Source organism: Carcharodon carcharias, chromosome 21 (genome assembly GCF_017639515.1).
Source record: "Carcharodon carcharias isolate sCarCar2 chromosome 21, sCarCar2.pri, whole genome shotgun sequence".
Classification (NCBI taxonomy): domain Eukaryota; kingdom Metazoa; phylum Chordata; class Chondrichthyes; order Lamniformes; family Lamnidae; genus Carcharodon; species Carcharodon carcharias.
Genome location: NC_054487.1, coordinates 20,552,242 through 20,573,923, shown reverse-complemented (window position 1 = coordinate 20,573,923; position 21,682 = coordinate 20,552,242). Strand labels below are relative to the sequence as shown.

General features: G+C 46.6%; 1 protein-coding gene across 1 annotated transcript in view; it reads left to right on the top strand.

The window, feature by feature from the left end:
• Positions 1 to 20,683, top strand: part of mrps33 (mitochondrial ribosomal protein S33) — a 28,109-nt gene extending 7,426 nt beyond the window's left edge. The window contains exons 2-3 of the mRNA XM_041215428.1: positions 2,799 to 3,045; positions 19,129 to 20,683. Coding sequence (XP_041071362.1) covers positions 2,831 to 3,045; positions 19,129 to 19,231 — 318 coding nt within the window. The 5' untranslated portion in view covers positions 2,799 to 2,830 and the 3' untranslated portion in view covers positions 19,232 to 20,683. The remainder of the gene's footprint in view (positions 1 to 2,798; positions 3,046 to 19,128) is intronic.
• Positions 20,684 to 21,682: the final 999 nt, after the last annotated feature.

The following is a 21,682-nucleotide window of genomic DNA, read 5'->3' as shown; positions in this document are numbered from 1 at the left end:
GGTGGGGACAGGTTTGTCACTGTATAACACTGGGGTACGGTATCGGTGGACACAGGGCTGTCACTTTATAACACTGGGTACAGTGCCCGTGGGGACAGGTCTGTCACTGTTTAACACTGGGGTACAGTATCGGTGAGGACAGGGCTGTCACAGTATAATACTGGCGTGTAGTACTGCTGGAGACAGGTCTGTCACTGTATAACACTGGGGTACAGTACTGGTGGGGACAGGTCTGTCACTATTACACTGGGGTAAGTACTGGTGGGGACAGGTCTGTCACTGTATTACACTGGAGTACAGTTCTGGCGGGGACAGTTCAGTCACTGTACTTTACTGCGTTACAATACTTTGTGTACAAGACTGTCAATGAATTACACTGGAATTCTGTTCTAGTGGGGGCAGGCCTGTCACTTTATAACACTGGGGTACAGTACTGGTGGGGGCAGGTCTGTCACTGTATAACACTGGGATACAGTACTGTTGGGGACAGGTCTGTCACTGTATTACACTGGGGTACAGTACTGGTGGGGACAGGTCTGTCACTGTGTGACACTGGGTTACAGTACTGGTGGGGACAGGTCTGTCTCTATATAACACTGAGATACAGTAGTGGTGGGGGCTGTCTGTCACTGTATAACACTGGGGTACAGTACTGGTGGGGACAGGTCTGTCACTATAAAACACTGGGCTACAGTACTGGTGGGGACAGGTCTGTCTCTGTATAACACTGGAGTACAGTACTGGTGGAGACAGGTCTGTCACTGTATAAGACCAGGATACAGTACTGGTGGGGTCAGGGCTGTCACAGTATAACACTGGCGTGTAGTACTGCTGGAGACAGGTCTGTCACTGTATAACACTGGGGTACAGTACTGGTGGGGACAAGTCTGTCACTGTTTAACACTGGGGTACAGTACTGCTGGGGACGGGTCTGTCACTGTATAACACTGGGGTACTGTACTGGTGCGGATGGGTCTGTCACTGTATAACACTGGGGTACAGTACTGGCGGGGCAGGTCTGTCACTGTATAACACTGGTGTACAGTTCTGGTGGGGACAGGTCTGTCACTGTATATCATTGGGGTACAGTACTGGCGGGGACAGGCGTGTCACTGTATAACACTGGGGTACAGTTCTGGTGGGGACAGGTCTAGCACTCTATATCACTGGGGTACAGTACTGGTGGGGACAGGTCTGTCACTCTATATCACTGGGGTACAGTACTGGTAGGGACGGGTCTGTCACTGTATAACACTGTGATACAGTACTGGTGGGGACAGGTCAGTCACTGTATAACACTGTGGTACAGTACTGGTGGGGACAGGTTTGTCACTGTATAACACTGGGGTACAGTACTGGTGATGGATCTGTCATTGTCTAACACTGGTGTACAGTACTAGTGGGGACGGGTCTCTCACTGTATAACACTTGGTTACAGTACTGGCTGGGTCAGGTCTGTCACTGTATAACACTGGGGTACAGTACTGGTGGGGACGGATCTGTCACTGTATAACACTGGGGTACAGTACTGGTGGGGACAGGTTTGTCACTGTATAACACTGGGGTACGGTATCGGTGGACACAGGGCTGTCACAGTATAACACTGGGTACAGTGCCCGTGGGGACAGGTCTGTCACTGTTTAACACTGGGGTACAGTATCGGTGGGGACAGGGCTGTCACAGTATAATACTGGCGTGTAGTACTGCTGGAGACAGGTCTGTCACTGTATAACACTGGGGTACAGTACTAGTGGGGACAGGTCTGTCACTGTTTAACACTGGGGTACAGTACTGATTGGGTCGTGTCTGTCATTGTATAACACTGGGGTACAGTACTGCTGGGGACGGGTCTGTCACTGTATAACACTGTGGTACTGTACTGGTGCGGACGGGTCTGTTACTGTATAACACTGGGGTACAGTACTGGTGGGGACAGGTTTGTCACTGTATAACACTGGGGTACGGTATCGGTGGACACAGTGCTGTCACAGTATAACACTGCGTACAGTGCCCGTGGGGACAGGTCTGTCACTGTTTAACACTGGGGTACAGTATCGGTGGGGACAGGGCTGTCACAGTATAATACTGGCGTGTCGTACTGCTGGAGACAGGTCTGTCACTGTATAACACTGGGGTACAGTACTGGTGGGGAAAGGTTTGTCACTGTATAACACTGGGGTACGGTATCGGTGGACACAGGGCTGTCACAATATTACACTGGGTACAGTGCCCGTGGGGACAGGTCTGTCACTGTTTAACACTGGGGTACAGTATCGTTGGGGACAGGGCTGTCACAGTATAACACTGCCGTGTAGTACTGCTGGAGACAGGTCTGTCACTGTATAACACTGGGGTACAGTACTGGTGTGGACAGGTCTGTCACTGTTTAACACTGCGGTACAGTACTGCTTGGGACGGGTCTGTCATTGTATAACACTGGGGTACAGTACTGCTGGGGATGGGTCTGTCACTGTATAACACTGTGGTACTGTACTGGTGCGTACGGGTCTGTCACTGTATAACACTGGGGTACTGTACTGGTGCGGACGGGTCTGTCACTGTATAACACTGTGGTACAGTCCTGGTGGGGACAGGTCTGTCACTGTATAACACTGTGGTACTGTACCGGTGCGGACGGGTCTGTTACTGTACAACACTGGGGTACAGTACTGGTGGGGAAGGGTCTGTCACTGTGTAACACTGGGATACAGTACTGGTGGGGACAGCTCTCACTGTATAACACTGGGGCACTGTACTGGTGGTCTCACTGCAATGTTGTGCTGGTGTTTTTCCTGCAGGCTCTGACTGCTGCAGTACTTGTGAAGCTGTCATGTCAACTCTGTCAAATTATGCACGTCGCATGATGCGTCTTAGTGCACAGATCTTTCAGGACGTCGCTCGACCCACTGATGACCGCTCAAGGAAGGTGATAAAGCTGTTCAGCGAGCAACCACTGGCACTGGGGAAGGAGGTATATGACTGGTACCCACCGCACAACCAATACTACAGCCTGGCGAAGAAGCTGCGACTCCTGGGTTTGTACAGGTGATGGTCCTCCGTTCTCTATTTCCCTCTGTCCACTTTGCTTTTTTGATTAACTCCATGCACCCATGCATGGTCAGGGTGCCGGTGCTTTGAATATCATAGCAGATGCTTGTTGGACTGTAGGCAAGCAGGTATGACAGTTTACTGCAGAACTATGTTTAGATCAAGAAGGGACAGTGGTCTATCCAGTTGTTTTGTGTGCCGTCCTTCCACCTCAGGGATATGGGATGACATTCAGTCTGCATAGCTCATGAAATTCTAGCAGCAATCACTTGTATTAATGTCGAGCTCTTTCAACAAGGTAGAACATCCCAAGGCTTGTCATTGCACAGAATATCAAATAAAGCTTGATACCAAACCAGCTAAGGTGATATTGGGCAGATGACCATATAATAGTTAAACACAGAAGGAGGCCATTTGTCCCGTCATCTCCATGCTGGTTTGCTACAAGATCATTTCAGGTAGTCCAGCTCCCCTGCCGTTTCCCCCTAAAGCCCTGCGATTTTTCTCTTCAGCTTGCGGTCCACTTCTCTTTTGAAAGCCATGATTGAATAATCTCAGGCAGTGCATTCCAGACCCTAACCACTCACTGCAGAAAAAGGTTTTCCTAATGTCGTCTCTGCTTCTTTTGCCACTCATCTTATATTGGTGTGCTTTTGCTCTCAACCTTTGCATCCCACAGGGAACAGTTTCTCTCTATCTATTCTGCCTAGGCCCCTGATGATTTTGGACACCTCAATTAAATCTCCTCTCATCCTTCCCTATCCTAAAAAGAACAACTCACATCTTCCCCAATCTATCCACGTAACTGAAGTCCCTCATCCATCGAACTATTTTTGTAAATCTTTTCTGGACCCTGTCTAATGCTTTCACATCCTTCCAAAAGTGTGATGTCCAGGACTGGACGCAATACTCCAGCTGAGGCCAAACCAGTGTTTCATAAAAGTTCACCATAACTTCCTTGCTTTTGTACTTTATGTCTCTATTTATAAAGCCCAGGCTCCCAAAGGACTTCTTTAAACCACTTTCTGAACCTGTCAAGCCAGCTTCACCAATTTGTACACATATACCCACAGGCCTCTCTGTTCCTGCACCCACAGCCTAATTGTACTTTTAGTTTATATTGCCCCTCCTTATTCTACCTAGGAAGGAGTTTCATTTCACATTTCTCAGCATTAAATTTAACATGTTTCATGTCCACCCATTCCACCAGTCTGTCCATGGCCCCTAGAAAGCTGTCATTATCCTCCTCTCAGTTCACAATACTTCCAAATTTTGTGTCATTCTGTTCCGACCAGCTGAGGAGCAGTGAACTGACTCACCTCTATTCAGCCTCCTCGTTTGGTCACGACAAAGGCTTTTTAAATTTCTTTTCCCTTTGGATGACTTTTCCATATCCAAATGTATTGTTTACTATCTATTCAGTGAACAATAAAGAGCCAATCACAAGGCTGTCTTGAGCCAAAGAAAGAATATGTGCAGATAGACAGACACACGCAGACAGACAGACACACGCAGACAGACAGACACACGCAGACAGACAGTCACACGCAGACAGACAGACACATACAGAGACACGCAGACATACAGACACACGCAGACATACAGACACACGCAGACGTACAGACACACGCAGACGTACAGACACACGCAGGCAGACAGACACACGCAGGCAGACAGACAGACACACGCACACAGACAGACAGACAGACACACGCACGCAGACAGACAGACACACGAAAACAAACAGACAGACATACGAAAACAAACAGACACACGAAAACAAACAGACACGCAGACAGACAGGCAGGCACACACAGACACATGCAGACAGACAGACACACGCAGACAGACAGACACACACACAAAAACAAACAGACACACGCAGACAGACAGGCACACGCAGACAGACAGCCAGGCACACACATGCAGACAGACAGGCACACACACGCAGACAGACGGACACACGCAGACACACAGACACACGTTCCAATTCTTAGAAGATCTCAATTTTTTGAGACGCAGCGAGAGAGCAATAGAGACAGCCAGAGCGCAAGAGTGTGATAGAGACAGAGAGAGAGAGATACAGGCAGAGTGACAAACAATGATAGAATTCTCCATTAGGATGGAAAGTGAAGCAGTCTGATCTGAAACTAGGGTCCTAAATCTTAACACAGGAAACTACGAAGGTATAAAGTGTGAATTGGCGAAGATAGATTGAGGGACTTCATTAAAAGGTGGATAGACAATGGTTACTATTTAAGGCATGAATGTAAGTATTGCAACAGTCATACATTCCTTTCTGGCACAAAAACACAACAGGAAAAGTGGCCCAACCATGGCTAACAATTGAAATTAAGGATAGCATTAGACCCAAAGAGGAGTCATATAAAGTTGCTAGAAAAAATAGCAAGCTTGAGGATTGGGAGCAGCTTAGAATTCAGCAAAGGTGGACCAAGAGAGTGATTAAGAGGGGAAAAATAGAGTATGAGGGTAAACTTGCAAAGAACATAAAAGCAGACTGTAAAAGCTTCTAGAAGTGTATAAAAAGAAAAAGATTAGTGAAGACAAATGTAGGTCCCTTACAGTTTGAAAGGGGAGAATTTATGATAGAAAACAAAGAAATGACAGAGCAATTCAATAACTACTTTAGTTCTGTCTTCACAGAGGAAGACACAAACAACTTCCCAGAAACACTAGAGAACTGAGGTTCTAGTGAGAAGGAGGAATTGAAGGAAATTACTGTAAGTAAAACAATAGTGCTGGAGAAATTAATGAGTCTGAAAACTGGTAAATCCCCAAGGCCCGATAATCTACATCCCAGGGTACTAAAGGAAGTGGCCATGGAAATAGTGGATGCATTAGTTGTAATCTTCCAAAATTCTGTAGATCCTGGAACAGTCCCAGCAGACTGGAGGGTGGCAAATGTAACCTCACTATTTAGAAAAGGAGGGAGGGAGAAAACAGCGAATTACAGATGAGCTAGCCTAACATCAGTAGTAGAGAAAATGCTAGTTTGTTATAAAGGTTGTGATAATAGGAACTTAGAAAATATCAACGGGATTAGACAAAGTCAGCATGAATTTATGAAAGGGAAATCATGTTTGACAAACCTACTGGAGTTTTGAGGACGTAACTAGCCAAACACACTAACCTCATGTGGGACTTTATCAAAAGCTTTCTGAAAATCCAAATACACCACATCTGCTGATCCTCCCTCACCTATTCTGCAAGTAGCATTTTCCCCACCACTGAGTTTAGGCTAACCAGTCTGTAATTTGCTGCTTTTCCCCTCCCTCCTTTTTTTTTTTAAATAGTGGGGTTACATTTGCCACCCTCCAATTTGCCGAGACTGTTCCAGAATCTGCATAATTTTGGAAGATGATAATCAGCGCATCCTCAGTTTCCATGGCCACCTCCATTCATACCCTGGGATGTAGTTTATCAGGCCCTGGGGATTTATCAGCTTTCAGTCCCATTAATTTCTCCAGCACTTTTTTTTAGTAATACTAATTTCCTTCAATTCCTCCTTCTCTCTAGACCTTTGGTTCCCTGGTATTTCTGGGAAGTTATTTGTGTCTTCCTCCATGAGGACAGATTTAAAGTAGTTGTTTAATTGCTCTGCCATTTCATTGTTCTCTATTATAAATTCTCCTGTTTCAGACTGTAAGGGACCTACATTTGTCTTCACTAATATTTTTCTTCTTACTTACTTATAGAAGCTTTTACAATCTGCTTTTACATCCCTTGCAAGTTTAATCTCATACTATGTTTTTCTCCTCTTAATTGATCTCTTGGCCTCCTTTGCTGAATTCTAAACCGCTCCCAATCTGCAGGCTAGCTACTTTTTCTAGCAACTTTATGTGATTCCTCTTTGGGTCTAATGCTATCCTTAATTTCAATTGTTAGCCATGGTTAGGCCATTTTTCCTATTGTGTTTTTGCGCCAGAAAGGAATATATGACTGTTACAATACATAAGTTTGCTCTTTAATTATTAGCCATTGTCAATACACTGTCATGCCCTTTAATGAATTTCCCCAATCTATCTTAGCCAACTCACACCTCATTCCTTCATAGGTTCCTTTGTTAAGATTTCGGACCCTAATTTCAGATCGGACTACTTCACTTTCCAACCTTTCCAATGTTATGATCGCTGTTCCCTAAAGTACCCCGCACAACAAGATTATTAATTAACACCTTCTCATTGCACAAAGCCAAATCTAGGATAGCCTGTTCCCTAGCTGGTTCCTCGATGTACTGGTATAAAAAAACCATCTTGTACACACTCCAGGAATTCATCCACCACAGCATTATAGCTAATTTGGTTTACCCAGTCTTTATGTAGATTAAAGTCACCAATGATTACTGTAGCACCCTTGTTACATGCATCTCTAATTTCCTGTTTAATTCTGTCCTCTACCTTACCACTACTGTTTGGAAGCCTGTATACAACTCCCACTAATGTTTTCTGCCCCTTGTTCTTTCTTAGCTCCATCCAGATTGATTCTACATCTAGATTGTCCAAGCCAATATCTCACTATTGCACGGATTTTATCCTTAACTAACAATGCCACCACCTTTTCCTTCTTGACTGTCCATCCTAAATACCGAGTACCCTTGGATATTCACTTCCCAACCTTGATTACCCTGCAGCCATGTCTCTGTAATCACAATTATATCGTACCCGTTTACATCTATTTATGCTGTTAATTTGTCTACCTTATTGCGAATGCTCCGTGCATTCAGATACAGTACCTTTCGACTTGGCTTTTTACACATCTTTTTTGTACTATGGCCCTATTTGCTGCTCCCCCCTGTTTCCTCTGCCTTCCACTTTTGCTTTTGAATTTTCTGTCTTTCATTTCTATCTTTGTTTCCCTCTCTTGTGTATCCCCACTCAGGTTCCCATCCCCCTGCCACTCTAGTTTAAACCCTCCCGTACAGTACTAGCAAATACCCCTGCAAGAATATTGGCCCCTCCCCTGCTGGGGTGCAACCTGTCCAGCTTCTACAGGTCTCATCCTCCCCGGAATTGGTCCCAATGCCTCAGGAATGTAAATTTTTCCCTCCTACACCATCTCTGCAGCCACAGTTTCATTCGGTCTATTTTCCTGTTCCTGATCTCACCAGCATGTGGCACTGGGGGTAATCCTGAGATTGCTTCCTTTGAGGTATTTCCTGGCTCCCTCTATGCTGCTTGTAGGACTTCATCCCTCTTTTTATCTATGTCGTGGGTACTGATATGGACCATGACCTCTAGCTGTTCACCCTCCCCATTCAGAATGTCCTGTAGCCACTCAGTGACATCCTTGACCCTGGCACCAGGGAGGCAACATACCACCCCTGGTGTCATGCCTGCGGCCGTAGAAGTGTCTATCTGTTCCCCTTACGATGGAATCCTCTATCACTTTTGCTCTCCCATTCTTTTTGCTCCCCCCGCCCCCAGTGCAGCTGAGCCATTTGTGGTGCTACAGACTTGATTCTCGCTGCGTTCCCCTGAGAAACCATCTCCCCCAACAGAATCCAAAACAGGAAATCTGTTGGAGAGGGAGATGGACCTAGGGGACTCCTGCACTACCTGCCTAGTGCTTTTACTCTGTCTGGCAGTCACCAATTTCCTTTCCGTCTGTGCACTCTTTACTTGTGGTGTGACCGCCTCACCGTACGTGCTATCCACAAAGATCTCAGCCCTGCGGATGCTCCACAGTGGCTGCAGCTGCCGCTCCAGATCTGAGGCGCGGATTTCAAGTAGCTGCAGCTGGAGACACTTCCTGCATACCTGGTCACCATAGACACTGGAAGTGTCCTGAACTTCCCACATCGCACAGGAGGAGCATTCCTTGTGACCGAGCTGCCCTACCATGACTTACCCTTAACTTACTCCCTTTACTTTTACTTTCTCTAGTTCAGAGAATATTAATGAAAGTAGAAATACTCACCAAATCCTACTTACCAAGACCTCTGCTCTCCTTACCGAGGAAAGATAGAAAATGAAAGGATCACCTTCTTCCCTCATCAGTGAGCCCCCTCACTCACCAAACTCCAACTGAAGCACTCTAATGAAGACAAAAGTGGCACAGTAGATGGCTTGCTTTTATGCTGTCTAAATCTAGCTTCTGAAAACCAGTTAACTAATTAACTAGCTGCAAGCAGTGCCTGAATGAGCCCTGTTTTAAAGCCGGACAAATACTCACTTTCTCCCGACCCAAAGAGCAACTTTTAGTTAATTGCTTAATTAAAGAAAGACTAGACTGTAGATAAAAATTAACTCTTAAATTAAATTAACCCTTAAAATTCCCTCACTCACCAAACCCCAAGTGGAGCACTCAAATTCAACCCAAAGCAGCACTCCAAAAAGACAGACACACACACACACACACACAGAGGGATACCAAGAGAGGGGACACACCGAGGGAGAGGCAGAGAGAGAGACAGACAGACAGAGAGAGAGAGACAAGAGAGAGGGACCGACAGAGGGGCAGACAAACTGAGAGAGAGACACACACAGGCAAACGGACAAAGATAAAGACACAGACAGAGAGAGAGAGAGAGAGAGAAAGACATAGACAGAGAGAGCAACAAACAGAATAAGCGGAGAGACAGATGGAGAAGAGAGAGGGAGAGACACCAAGAGGGAGAGACACCGACAGAGAGATACACACTGACAGAGAGATACACACCGAGAGGGCCTGAAAGAGAGAGACACGGCGAGGGAGAAACACAGAGAGAGAGAGAAAGACACAGAGAGAGAGACACAAACACAGACGGAAAGAGAGAGAGAGACAGACACAGAGAGAGAGGAAACAGACAGACGAGGGGGCGAGAGAGACACACAGACACAGACAGACAGAGAAATAGAGAAAGACACAGACAGAGAGAGAGACAAATTGAGAGAGAGACAGACAGAGGAAGAGAGACATGCCAAGAGAGAGCAACACACAGAGACAAAGAGACACAGACAGACAGAGAAATAGAGAAAGACACAGACAGACAGAGAGAGAGAGAGACAGACAGACAGGCAGAGGGGGAGGGACAGACAGCCAGGCGGAGAGAGAGACAAATTGAGAGAGAGACAGAGGGAGAGAGACACGCCAAGAGAGAGCAACACACCGAGACAAAGAGACACAGACAGAGAGAGAGAGACACGAAGAGAGACAGAAGGGGAGAGATTTGAACAAAGGGAGAGAGACAGACAGACAGAGAAAGGAGACAGACAGAAAGGAGACACAGAGACAGACAGACAGAGAGCAAGAGAGAGAAACAGACAGAGAGGGGGAGAGAGAGACACACACACACACACACACACACACACACACACACAGAGACACACAGACAGAGACACAGACAGGCAGAGTGAGATAGACAGACCGAGAGAGATAGAGAGATGCATGGAGAGAGACAGACAGACAGAGACAGATGGATAGAGAGAGAGAGACAGACAGACAGAGAAACACAGAGAGAGACACACAGGCAGAGAGAGAGAGAGAGACACCCACATAGTTAGGCTGATAGACAGAGAGAGAGAGACACACACACACACACACACACACACACACACACACACACACACACACACACACACACAGAGAGAAACAGAGAAAGATGCAGACAGAGAGAGAGAGAGACACACACACCCACACAGATAGGCAAATAGACAGAGAGAGAGGCACACACACAGACGGAGAAACAGAGAAAGATGCAGACAGAGAGAGGGAGACAGACAGGGAGAAAGACACAGACAGATAGAAAGAGAGAGATGGACAGAGGGAGACAGGGAGACAGATGGAGAGAGGGACACACACAGACAGAGAAACGGAGAGAGACACAGACAGAGAGAGAGGGAGAGACAGACACACAGAGAGACAGACAGAGAGAGACACCCACATAGACAGGCAGACAGAGAGAGACAGACAGAGAAAAGAAAGATGCAGATGGAGAGAGAGAGGAAGACAGAGAGAGAGAGGGAGAAAGACAGAGAGAGAGAGAGAGACAGACAGAGAGACAGGTAGAGAGAGAGACAGAGAGAGAGAGACACACACAGACAGTGAGACACAGATAGTAAGAAAGAGAGAGAGAGAGACAGACGGACAGAGAGAGAAAGAGAGACATATGGCCAGAGAGACAGACGGAGAGAGAGACAGATAGATAGAGAGAGAGAGTGAAACACACAGAGAGACAGACAGAGAGAGAATGATGTACAGACAGATGGACAGAGCGACACAGAAAGACAGATAGAGAGAGAGAGACATAGAGAGAGGGAAAGCCAGACAGACAGGCAGAGACAGAGAGAGACAGATAGAGAGAAAGAGAGACAGAGGCAGACAGGTAAAGAGAGCGACAGACAAACAGGGAGAGAGCGAGCGACAGACAGACAGACAGGGAGAGACAGACAGGGAGAGACAGCAGACAGACAGAGACAGACAGACAGAGACAGACAGACAGAGACAGAGAGACAGACAGACAGAGAGACAGACAGAGAGAGACAGACAGAGCAAGAGAGAGACAGACAGAGAGCGAGAGAGAGAGACAGACAGACAGAGAGAGAGAGACAGACAGAGAGAGAGAGAGACAGACAGAGAGAGAGAGTGGCAGACAGAGAGAGAGAGTGACAGACAGACAAAGAGATAGACAGACTTACAGAGAGAGTATGACAGACAGAGTGAGACACCAACAGACGGACAGAGAGACACAGATGGAGAGAGAGATAAAGACGTAGATAGACAAAGAGAGACAGAGAAAGACAGACAGACAGACAGGGGGAGCCAGGCAGACAGGGAGAGAGACAGACAGACATACAAAGAAAGAGTGACAGACAAAGAGAGGGACAGACAGAGAGAGAGAGAGACGGACAGAGAGAGACAGATGGAGAGAGATACAAACATAGACAGCCAAAGAGAGAGAGGGGAGGACTGAGAGAGACAGACGGGCAGAGACAGAGAGACGGACAGATAGAGAGAGAAAAACAGAGAGACAGGCAGACAGAGATAGACGGACAGAGAGAGACAGACCGACGGGGAAAGAGAAACAGAGAGAGAGATAAAGAGAGTAAGAGATGGTCAGATGGTGAGAGAGAGACAGTGACTAGCAGAGAGTCAGACAGACAGGCAGAGAGAGACAAACAGGAGAGAGACAGAATGTGAATGATAGATGGACAGAGAGAGAGAGTGAGTGACAGGAATAGAGGGAGAGAGAGGGAGACACACACACACAGGCACAGAGAGAGAGACAGGCAGAGAGAGAGTGAGACAGACAGGCAGAGAGAGAGACAGAAAGACAGGTAGACATCAGAGAGAGAGAGAGAGAGACATACAAAGACGAGAGATACACAGACAGACAGAGAGACAAAGACAGACAAGCACACATCAGAGAGAGAGAGAGTGAGCGAAATAGGCAGGCAGACACATCAGAGAGAGAGAGAGAGACACACCCACACAGATAGAGAGGGAGAGGGGCAGTCAGAGAGACAGAAAGACAGAGAGAGATGCAGAGAGACACAGACAGAAAGAGAGAGACACTGACAGGCAGACAGAGAGAGAGAGATCGAGTGAGACAGAAAGGCAGACAGAGAGCCGCACAGGCAGGCAAAAGGACAGAGAGAGATATACCGACATGGAGAGACAAAGAGAGACAGACAGAGAGACAAAGAGTGAGAGACAGACAGATGGACAGATAGAGAGAGAGAGACAGTGACAAACAGAGAGACAGACACGGAGAGAGGCAGACAGACAGAAAGAGAGAGACACAGGTACAGAGACAGAGAGATAGCCAGAAAGAGAGACAGACAGGGAGAGACAGAGACAGAGAAACAGGCAGAGGAAGAGAGACAGACAGGCAGACATCAGAGAGAGAGAGAGTGAGATACAGACAGAGCGGGAGAGAGAGAGAGAGAGACTGGCAGGCAGACAGAGGGAGATCGAGTGAAACAGACAGGCAGACAGAGAGAGAGATATAGAGACATGGAGAGACAAAGAGAGTGAGACACAGACAGATGGACAGATAGTGAGAGAGAGACAGTGACAAACAGAGAGAGAGAGACAGACAGACAGACAGTGAGAGACAAACACACACTGAGAGACAGACAGAAAGAGAGAGACAGACAGGCAGTCATCAGAGAGAGAGAGAGTGAGATACAGACAGAGAGGGAGAGAGAGAGAGACTGGCAGGCAGAGAGAGGGAGAAAAGGCAGACATCAGAGGGAGAGAGACACAGAGAGAGTGAGAGAGATAGAGACAGACAGGCAGATATCAGAGAGAGAGATAGACAGACAGACAGAGAGATAGAGACACAGACTGGTAGACGAACAGAGATACAAACATAGAGAGACAGAGAGAGAGAAGCAAACAGACAGATGGAGAGGGAGAGAGACAGAGAGAGACAAAGAGAGTGAGTCAGAGACGGACAGACAGGAGAGAGAGACAGTGACAAACAGAGAGAGAGAGACAGACACAGAAAGAGAGACAGGGAGAGAGCAACAGACAGACAGGCAGAAAGGGACAGACAAACAGATACAGAGAGATAGACAGAATGAAAGAGATAGAGACAGAGTCAAAGGCAGAGAGAGAGAGACAAGCAGACATCAGAGGGAGTGTGAGACACAGACAGAGGGAGAGAGAGACATACAAACAGAGAGAGAGACATACAGGCAAGTATCAAAGAGAAAGAGAGATAGACACTTAGGCAGGCAGAGAGAGAGAGAGAGAGACAGGCTGACAACAGAGAGAGAGGGAGACAGACAAAGACAGAGAGAGACACTGACAGGCAGACAGAATGAGAGAGAGACAGACAGAGAGAGGCACAGAGAGAGAGAGAGAAAGAGAGACACAGGCAGCAAGAGAGATTCATAGAGAGAGAGACACACACACACACACACACACACACACACACACAGACGGACGGAGAGACAAACGGGTAGAGAGAGTGAGAGAGAGACAGGCAGACAGAGAGATGGACAAAGAGAGGGAGACAGACAAACACAGAGAGAGACAGAGACAGATAGACAAAGAGAGAGAGTGACAGACAGAGAGACAGAGACATACAGAGGGAGACAGACACGGAGAGAGACAGACCAACAGAGAGAGGGGGGGAGAGAGAGAGAGAGACAGATAGGTTGAGAGATACAGACAGAGAGAGTGTGAGGCAGAGAGAGACACACACACAACGAGAAAGAGACTGACAGACAGGCAGACATCAGAGACAGACAGAAAGAGAGACACAGACAGGCAGCAAGAGAGGGAGACAGATAGGCAGACATCAGAGAGAGTGAGAAGGGCAGTCAGGGAGAGAGACGGAGAGAGGGAGACTGACACAGCCAGAGAGAGAGAGACAGTCAGAGAAACTGACAGGCAGAAAAAGGCAGACAGAGAGGGAGAAAGAGACACTGACAGGCAGATAGAGCAAGTGAGAAACAGACAGGCAGACAAACAGAGAGAGAGAGACAGACGGACAGAGAGAGAGTTACAGTGAAAGAGAGAGACGCAGGCAGACAGAAAGAGAGAGAGAGATGGACAGAGACAGACGGGCAGAGAGACAGATAGGGAGTGACAAAGAGAGATAGATACAGAGAGACAGACTGGGAGAGATCGACAGTCAGACACAAGGAGAGAGACAGGCAGACAGGGAAAGTGACAGAGTGAGATTCAGAGACAAACAGAGAGAGAGCGACAGAGAGACAGACAGACAGAGAGAGAGGGAGAGAGACACAGAGAGAGGAAGAGAGAGACAGACAGAGACTAAGAGCCATGGATAGAGACAGGAGAGAGAGAGACACACACAGCCACAGACAGCTTGACAGACAGACAGAGAGACATGGACCGACAGGAGAGAGAGAGAGACATAGACGGACAGACACAGCGAGGGAGACGTAGACAGATAGAGAGAGAGACAGACTGACAGGAGAGAGAGACACATAGACAGACTGCGAGAGAGATAGACAGACAAACAGAGAGAGAGAGACTCAAACACAGACAGAGAGAGAGACACGGACAGACAGGCGAGAGAGAGACACACACAGAGGCAGCAAGAGAGACACAGAGAGAGTAAGAGAGAGACAGAGAACAGAAAGACAGACACAGACAAACAGGAGAGAGAGAACAGAGAGACACAGATAGACAGACGGAGAGATACAGACAGGCAGAGATAGACTGACGGAGGCAGAGACAGACTGATGGACACAGAGACATCCCTTACTGCTCCATTAGCAGCTTCTCCACACTCCTCTACCTGCTTGGCAAACCCAGTTCTTATAACCCTGCTGGCTGATATTCCAAAGGATTTTGATTACCACGTCTGCTATAGTCATTGTTGTAGGACAAGTAATCACATTTTGATGTTTCATCTCAGAAACTTTTGACACATTTCAGGATTGTAGAAACCAACAGGAGATGGGGTTCTTTCATCCTCCACAGGGGGTTTGAGTATCTGTTGTTTGTATATCCTGGCTGACTAGGAGCTCCCTATTACTTTGATTAAAGTTCAGCATTTTGCATTTTTAATATCTTCCTTAGTGTTGGGTTTCAATGACTGTAAGTTACCCTGAAGTGTCTCTCTCATATCGAACTTCCTTGTTGGGATCGTGTTTGCTCTTCTCGCCTTCACCTTGGAAAGTGACCTCCCATTTTAAAGGATTTTAAACTCTGCTCGGGTGTCCTGTTTTCTTCATCTGGGTGTTGGACAAGGTCCTGCCCTGGGCTATGGTGAGTCCTCCCAACAGCTTGTTGAGCTGCTCGTCATTGTAGATGACGAACTGCCGATGGCGGGGGATGGTGAGGGTCATCTTCTTGTCCTGGACAGCTCCAGGATTTCACCGGTAGTCAGGTAGCTGGGGCCTCTGTCCTCGACATGGTCAGCAGAGCGACCCTTGCGCACTATGCAGTAGCTGGTGGAGGTTCACTAGGCCTCCACTTCAGGCCTAGAGGATTACGCCTAATATTACTTAATATTGAGTTCAACAATTTCAGATCATGAACTCTCTCCTCTATCCCTAACCCTAACCCCTTTCCGATCCCCCTTTTTCCAATAATTTATTATTTTTTTACACTATATTGTTTTCTTTTCTCTCCTATTTTTAAATTTATTTCGATCTATTGTTTCATCTCCACCTTTTAGCCCATTTAGATCCCTTTCCCCCACCCCACCCCCACTAGGGCCATCTGACACTAGCTTGCTCCCCTTAATGTCCCCATTAGCACATCCTTTAGATAATATCACCACCGTCAACACAACACTCCTTTGTCCTTTTGTCTCTGACATCTTTGGCAATCTCTTCTTGGCCTCCACCTATCACTGGCCCCCTATTGAGCTCTCCTGTCCCACCCCCTTCTGCTAGCTTATATTTCATCTCATTTCTATATGTCTTAGTTCTGATGAAGGGTCAACTGTATCCCTCTCTGGAGATGCTGTCAGACCTGCTGAGTTTTTCCAGGTATTTTTGTTTTTGTTCTAGGTTTCCAGCATCCACGGTATTTTGATTTTATATTCTGCCTATAACAGTGTCTGGGCTTGGCTTCAATTGGGGCAGGTTTACACCTTGGGAATGGCCAGTACTGGGGGAAGCAGCCTAGACTGTGTGTGTGTGTCTCCCTCCCAGCCCAGTGAGGGGTGCAGAGAGGTGGTAGAGCATTATTTTATGGTTATTAAATTCTGTTCAGTAACGTGGTACTTTGAACTGGTATTTCTGACAAGTTGTCAGAAACTAGAATTGAGTTGTATGGATGTTATTTATCCTGCACAGTGAGGGAACCCCCAATTAAGTTGTCAGTGGAGCTCAGTTGGCTTACAATTGAAATTCTGTGCTGTCTGGGTTACCAACCATCCATCCAGTTGAAAGAATTTTGCCTTCTCTGCTGATTTTAAGGACCCTGCATAAAAATGAGATTGAGTACCCACAGCCCAGTTCCTAACAGACATGCAACCACCACACAAAACAGGTTTTAAACTGGCATTCCCTGAGGGTAACTGGGAAATAAAGACAGAAAATGAAGGAATCACTCAGTAGGTCAGGCAGCATCTGTGCAGAGAGAAAATGAGTTAACATAACAGGTCAAGGACCTTTCTTCAGGGAAAAAGTGTTCTTCAGAAAGGTCCCTTGAACTGCAACGTTAACTCTGTTTCTGTCTCCACAGATGTTGTCAGACCTGCTGAGTATTTCCAACATTTTCACTTTTTACTTCAGATTTTCAGCATCCACAGTATTTTGCTTATATTATGGTGTAGAATGAAGACTCTTCAGAATTTGGGGTTGAAGCAAGTTGTAGGGACACAGCGGAAGGAGCTGTACTGTGCTCTCTAAACTGAAAACACCTGACTGTGGGAGCGCTTGATACTGACAGCAGGCGCCTGGAACGCTAAGTGTTGTTCCCTGGTGTCAGCCCCCTCCCGGCATCTCAGTAAGCTTAAAATTAATCAAAAATAAGAGAATTTTAATATTGCAGGGACTGTCATTATTTGAGGTTGGATGATGGTGCTTCTGCATGATAAATAATGCGAAGCTTGTTACCAATGTTATTTAATCATTGTGGTAAAGATCGCACTGTTTGTAACTGCTGTGTTGTCCTTTATTTCAGATTTGATGTTTGTTAGGGTTTACCATGTCGCCTGGTGGAGTGTTTTGAATTGATTTTCACGTGGGCACATGATACTGTAATGAATTTGCCCATTTATCATTTCTCCCTGCTTCTCCCACTAAACTGAGTTCTCAGCACTGGAATAAGATAAAGTCATCAAAAAATAACATTTATAAGACAAGGATTAAACCTATCTAACAGTAATATTTTGCGTGTCTGCTGCTGAAATGGCTTCTGTCAGAGGCTTGTGCCTTTGTGAAAAGCCTCAGACTTCAGCATAGACACTGAACAGGCAGCTTCCCATTCACAGTGTGAATCTGTCCCTGCCTCTCTTTAGTCTCTTCCCCCCTAGACTGACAGCAAAACTGGCTATTGGCTGAGTGTGTCAGGGCTTGCCGTTTGTAAGTTTTGCCTTCTTATAGAAATAATGTTTTGTAATTTACATTATGCATTGTTGCTGTCCTTATAAAACAGCCCATGCAAGGGGATAAGAATATGGTCCACATTTGGCGCAGAGAATACAGCTTGCATCTTTCTAGATAAATATACTGTCTGGTGTCCTGTTGAGCCATGTAGACTGTAGAGTTCAATCCCAGGGCTCAGCTAAGCTACCTGACCAGGCAGTGTAGCAGTTGGGACATTACAGTCAACCTCTCTCACTGGGCTAGAGAGCAGAAAATATTAATATAGAAATATAGGAATTGCTAGGAGTAAAAAGACCAAGCTCCATCTAGTTTGTCTTCTGCCATCCTGGTAGTCACATGATACAATGATAATAGAGTTGTTGAATAATCATAGCAATTAACTGCTTTTCATCTCTTATCAGACTACAACAGACCCAGAAATGAGGTAAGGAAAACCCCAATGATAGAGAACAGTGAGGTGTTCAAGATGATTAAAGAAATTGATAGGATAGATAGAGAGAAACTATTTCTCTGGTCAGGGTTGGGACTCCAGAACATGACAGCATAACCTTAAAATGGGAACCTGGCCACTCAGGGGTGACGACAGGAAGCACATCCTCACACAGAGGGTAGTGGAAATCAGGAACACTGTCCCCCAAGAAGCTGTTGAGGCTGGGGGTCAACTGAAAATTTCAAAACTGATTGATAGTTTTTTGTTAGGCAATGATATTGAAGATTATGAAACCAAGGTGGGTAGATGGAGTTAAGATCGGCCATGATCTGATTGATTGATGGAATAGACTCAAGGGGCTGCTCCTGTTCCTATGAAACAATGTGACTTGTTTGTACAAGGTACCAAAAGTCTTTCCGTTCCTGAATAGGGATCTGTGCTGCTGGAAGGAAATGAACTTTGCCAAATTGAAGAAGCCAATGGTGTAAAAATGCAGTAACGCCAGAACCTGGGCATTGCTGAATCCAGAGTGACTGCAGATTGAGTCCGGACTTCTGACCCAGGGAGACCAGCCACATGGAGTTGTGTGACAGGATTGGGGTGATATCGTGCTGTTGAGCCACATCGCCCGTGACTCACTCTCTCTCTCACCTTTTGTCTCCACAGAGATGAGCATGAAGATTTCAAAGAGGAAATGAGACGGCTCAGGAAGTTGCGAGGCAAAGGGAAGCCAAAGAAAGGAGAAGGGAAGCGAGCCTTGAAGAAATAGAGGCATGCCTGGTCAGGCTACCGGCTCACCCTCTCAATGGTCACCTACACATGGCTGCCTCTCCCATCTGCCCCTTTCCTTTTGAGTATTTTTATTGAAAGAAGTGTCAAATTTAAATTGTCTTCTCCATGTCCCCACCCTCAAACTTTTCCTTTTTTTCTCTCTCTCACTGGGATCACATTGGCTGTGCTATCTGCAGTTCTCAAGGCAGCAAAGTTCCTGATCAAGCCTTGGATGTAAGGAAGCAAGCCAAGCCGAACGGCTCATTCTCTCCCTGTCCCTGGTGGTTAGTTGGGTGCAGGTATTAACCAATAAAGAGAGTAGAAGCTGCCAGGTTCAATCTCCTGATCGGTGCTCAGGTAGTTTGACTTCACTCGAGGTACTAAAGTAACCTAGGGCACCCTTGCCTTGAGGCTGGGCTGGGCACAAATCTGGCAGAGATTATGCCCCTGATAAGTAACCAGAGATCCAGTGACAGTGTTGGGTGGGGACAGAGTTGGGCTGGCTCTGATGCCTGCTATGGTCAAATTGGCCCAGCATTGTTCACTGCTCTGACTCCTTCGCGATGAGCGACCAGTAAGGTGAGGATAGCGACGCCTGTGGAGCCAGGACTCCAGGACAAGTAGACTGCTTTGGGAGAAGTTAAAGGAAAATGAATCAGGCTGCTTTCAGCCAGTGTCAGTGGCAACAATTGATCAATGTGTCTGCATGCCTGGGATGGGTTGTGGACCGTGACAGTAACAAAAATGAGAGATTCCTGAGGAAGCACAAACTAATTGTACCAGGACTACAGCAACTCTGATCTGGTGTTTGGGCAGCTTTGGGAGGCAAGACAAAACTCTCATTCCCCTGCTACCCATTTCATTGTCTGTGTCATCCCCATGCCAGCGACACTCTCACTGTGTCTCTCTCTCTTCATATAGTATCCTGGTTATCTGAGGGATGCCAATCATGGCTCAATGATGCACGATATCAGAATGGGGCAAGTAGAACAGACAATCCCCAAGACCTACCTCAGCTGGTACAGGGATTGAACCCTCACCTTGGGCGTATTTAAGCACCACACTCCAAGCATCTGAACTAACCGGCCCAGGCATCAATTCAGGCCAGTAAATGGCAACCCCATATCCCCCTTCACCATCAAGTAGACAAGGGAGAGAGAGCGGCAGGCTTGATATACTCGAAAAGAATTGTGTGCTGTGCTTTTGAACTGATAGAGCACCAGACAGCTTGTCAACCAATCATTGGGTTGAATCGGAGGGTTTAACTATCTCGAACTGTTCCAAGTGTTATGACTGCACAGATGGCCAGCCGATTGATGGGAGTTTGTAACCACCATCCAAAGATGTGGGTATCATTAACTGGTAGGCTGTCAGCCAGTGTGATACAGTACTGTGATCTGATTGGATGGTTGACCTCAGTACAAATCCATTTAATAAATGCTGAAATGTGTCAGGCTGTCCGATTTCTTTCAGTTTGTTCGCTGAGAAATTGAAGATCTGTTGGTTGTAAAATATCTGCCTGAACAAATAAAATCTTGTAAGAAACAGGTGAAGCCATGTGAAGTGTGGCTCTTGCAGCATGGTTCTGTAGGTACCAGCAGCTCTTTACTACAAAAACAAAAATACCTGGAAAAACTCAGCAGGTCTGGCAGCATCTGCGGATAGAAGCACAGTTAATGTTTTGAGTCCGAATGACCCTTCAACAGAACTAGGTAAAAATAGAAGAGAGGTGAAATATAAGCTGGTTTAAGGGGGGGTGGTACAAGTAGAGCTGGATAGAGAGCCAGTGATAGGTGGAGATAACCAAAAGATGTCACAGCCAAAAGGACAAAGAGGTGTCCTTCACTTGAAAGGAGTGTTTGGGCCCTTGGACGGTGAGGAGAGGGGAAGTAAAGGGGCAGGTGTTGCACCTTCTGCAGTTGCAAGTGAAGCAGCATTTCACTTGCACTTCCCTCAACTTAGTCTACTGCATTCGTTGCTCCCAATGCGGTTTCCTCTACATTGGAGAGACCAAAGGCAGACTGGGTGACCGCTTTGCAGAACACCTTCGGTCTGTCTGCAAGTATTACCCAGACCTTCCTGTCGCTTGCCATTTCAACACTCCACCCTGCTCTCATGCCCACATGTCTGCCCTTGGCCTGCTGCATTGTTCCAATGAAGCTCAACGCAAACCGGTGGAACAGCTCCTCATCTTCAGACAAGGCACTTTACAGCCTTTCGGACTGAATATTGAATTCAGCAATTTTAGATCATGAGCTCTCTCCTCCATCCCCACCCCTTTCCGATTTTCCCCCTCCGTTTTGTTTCTTTCAATAATTTACATAGATTTTTCTTTTCCCACCTACTTCCATTATTTTTAAGTGTATTTCCATCCATTGTTTTATCTCTACCTTTTACCCTATTTCGATCCCTTCCCCCCACCCCACCCCCACTAGGGCCATCTGTACCT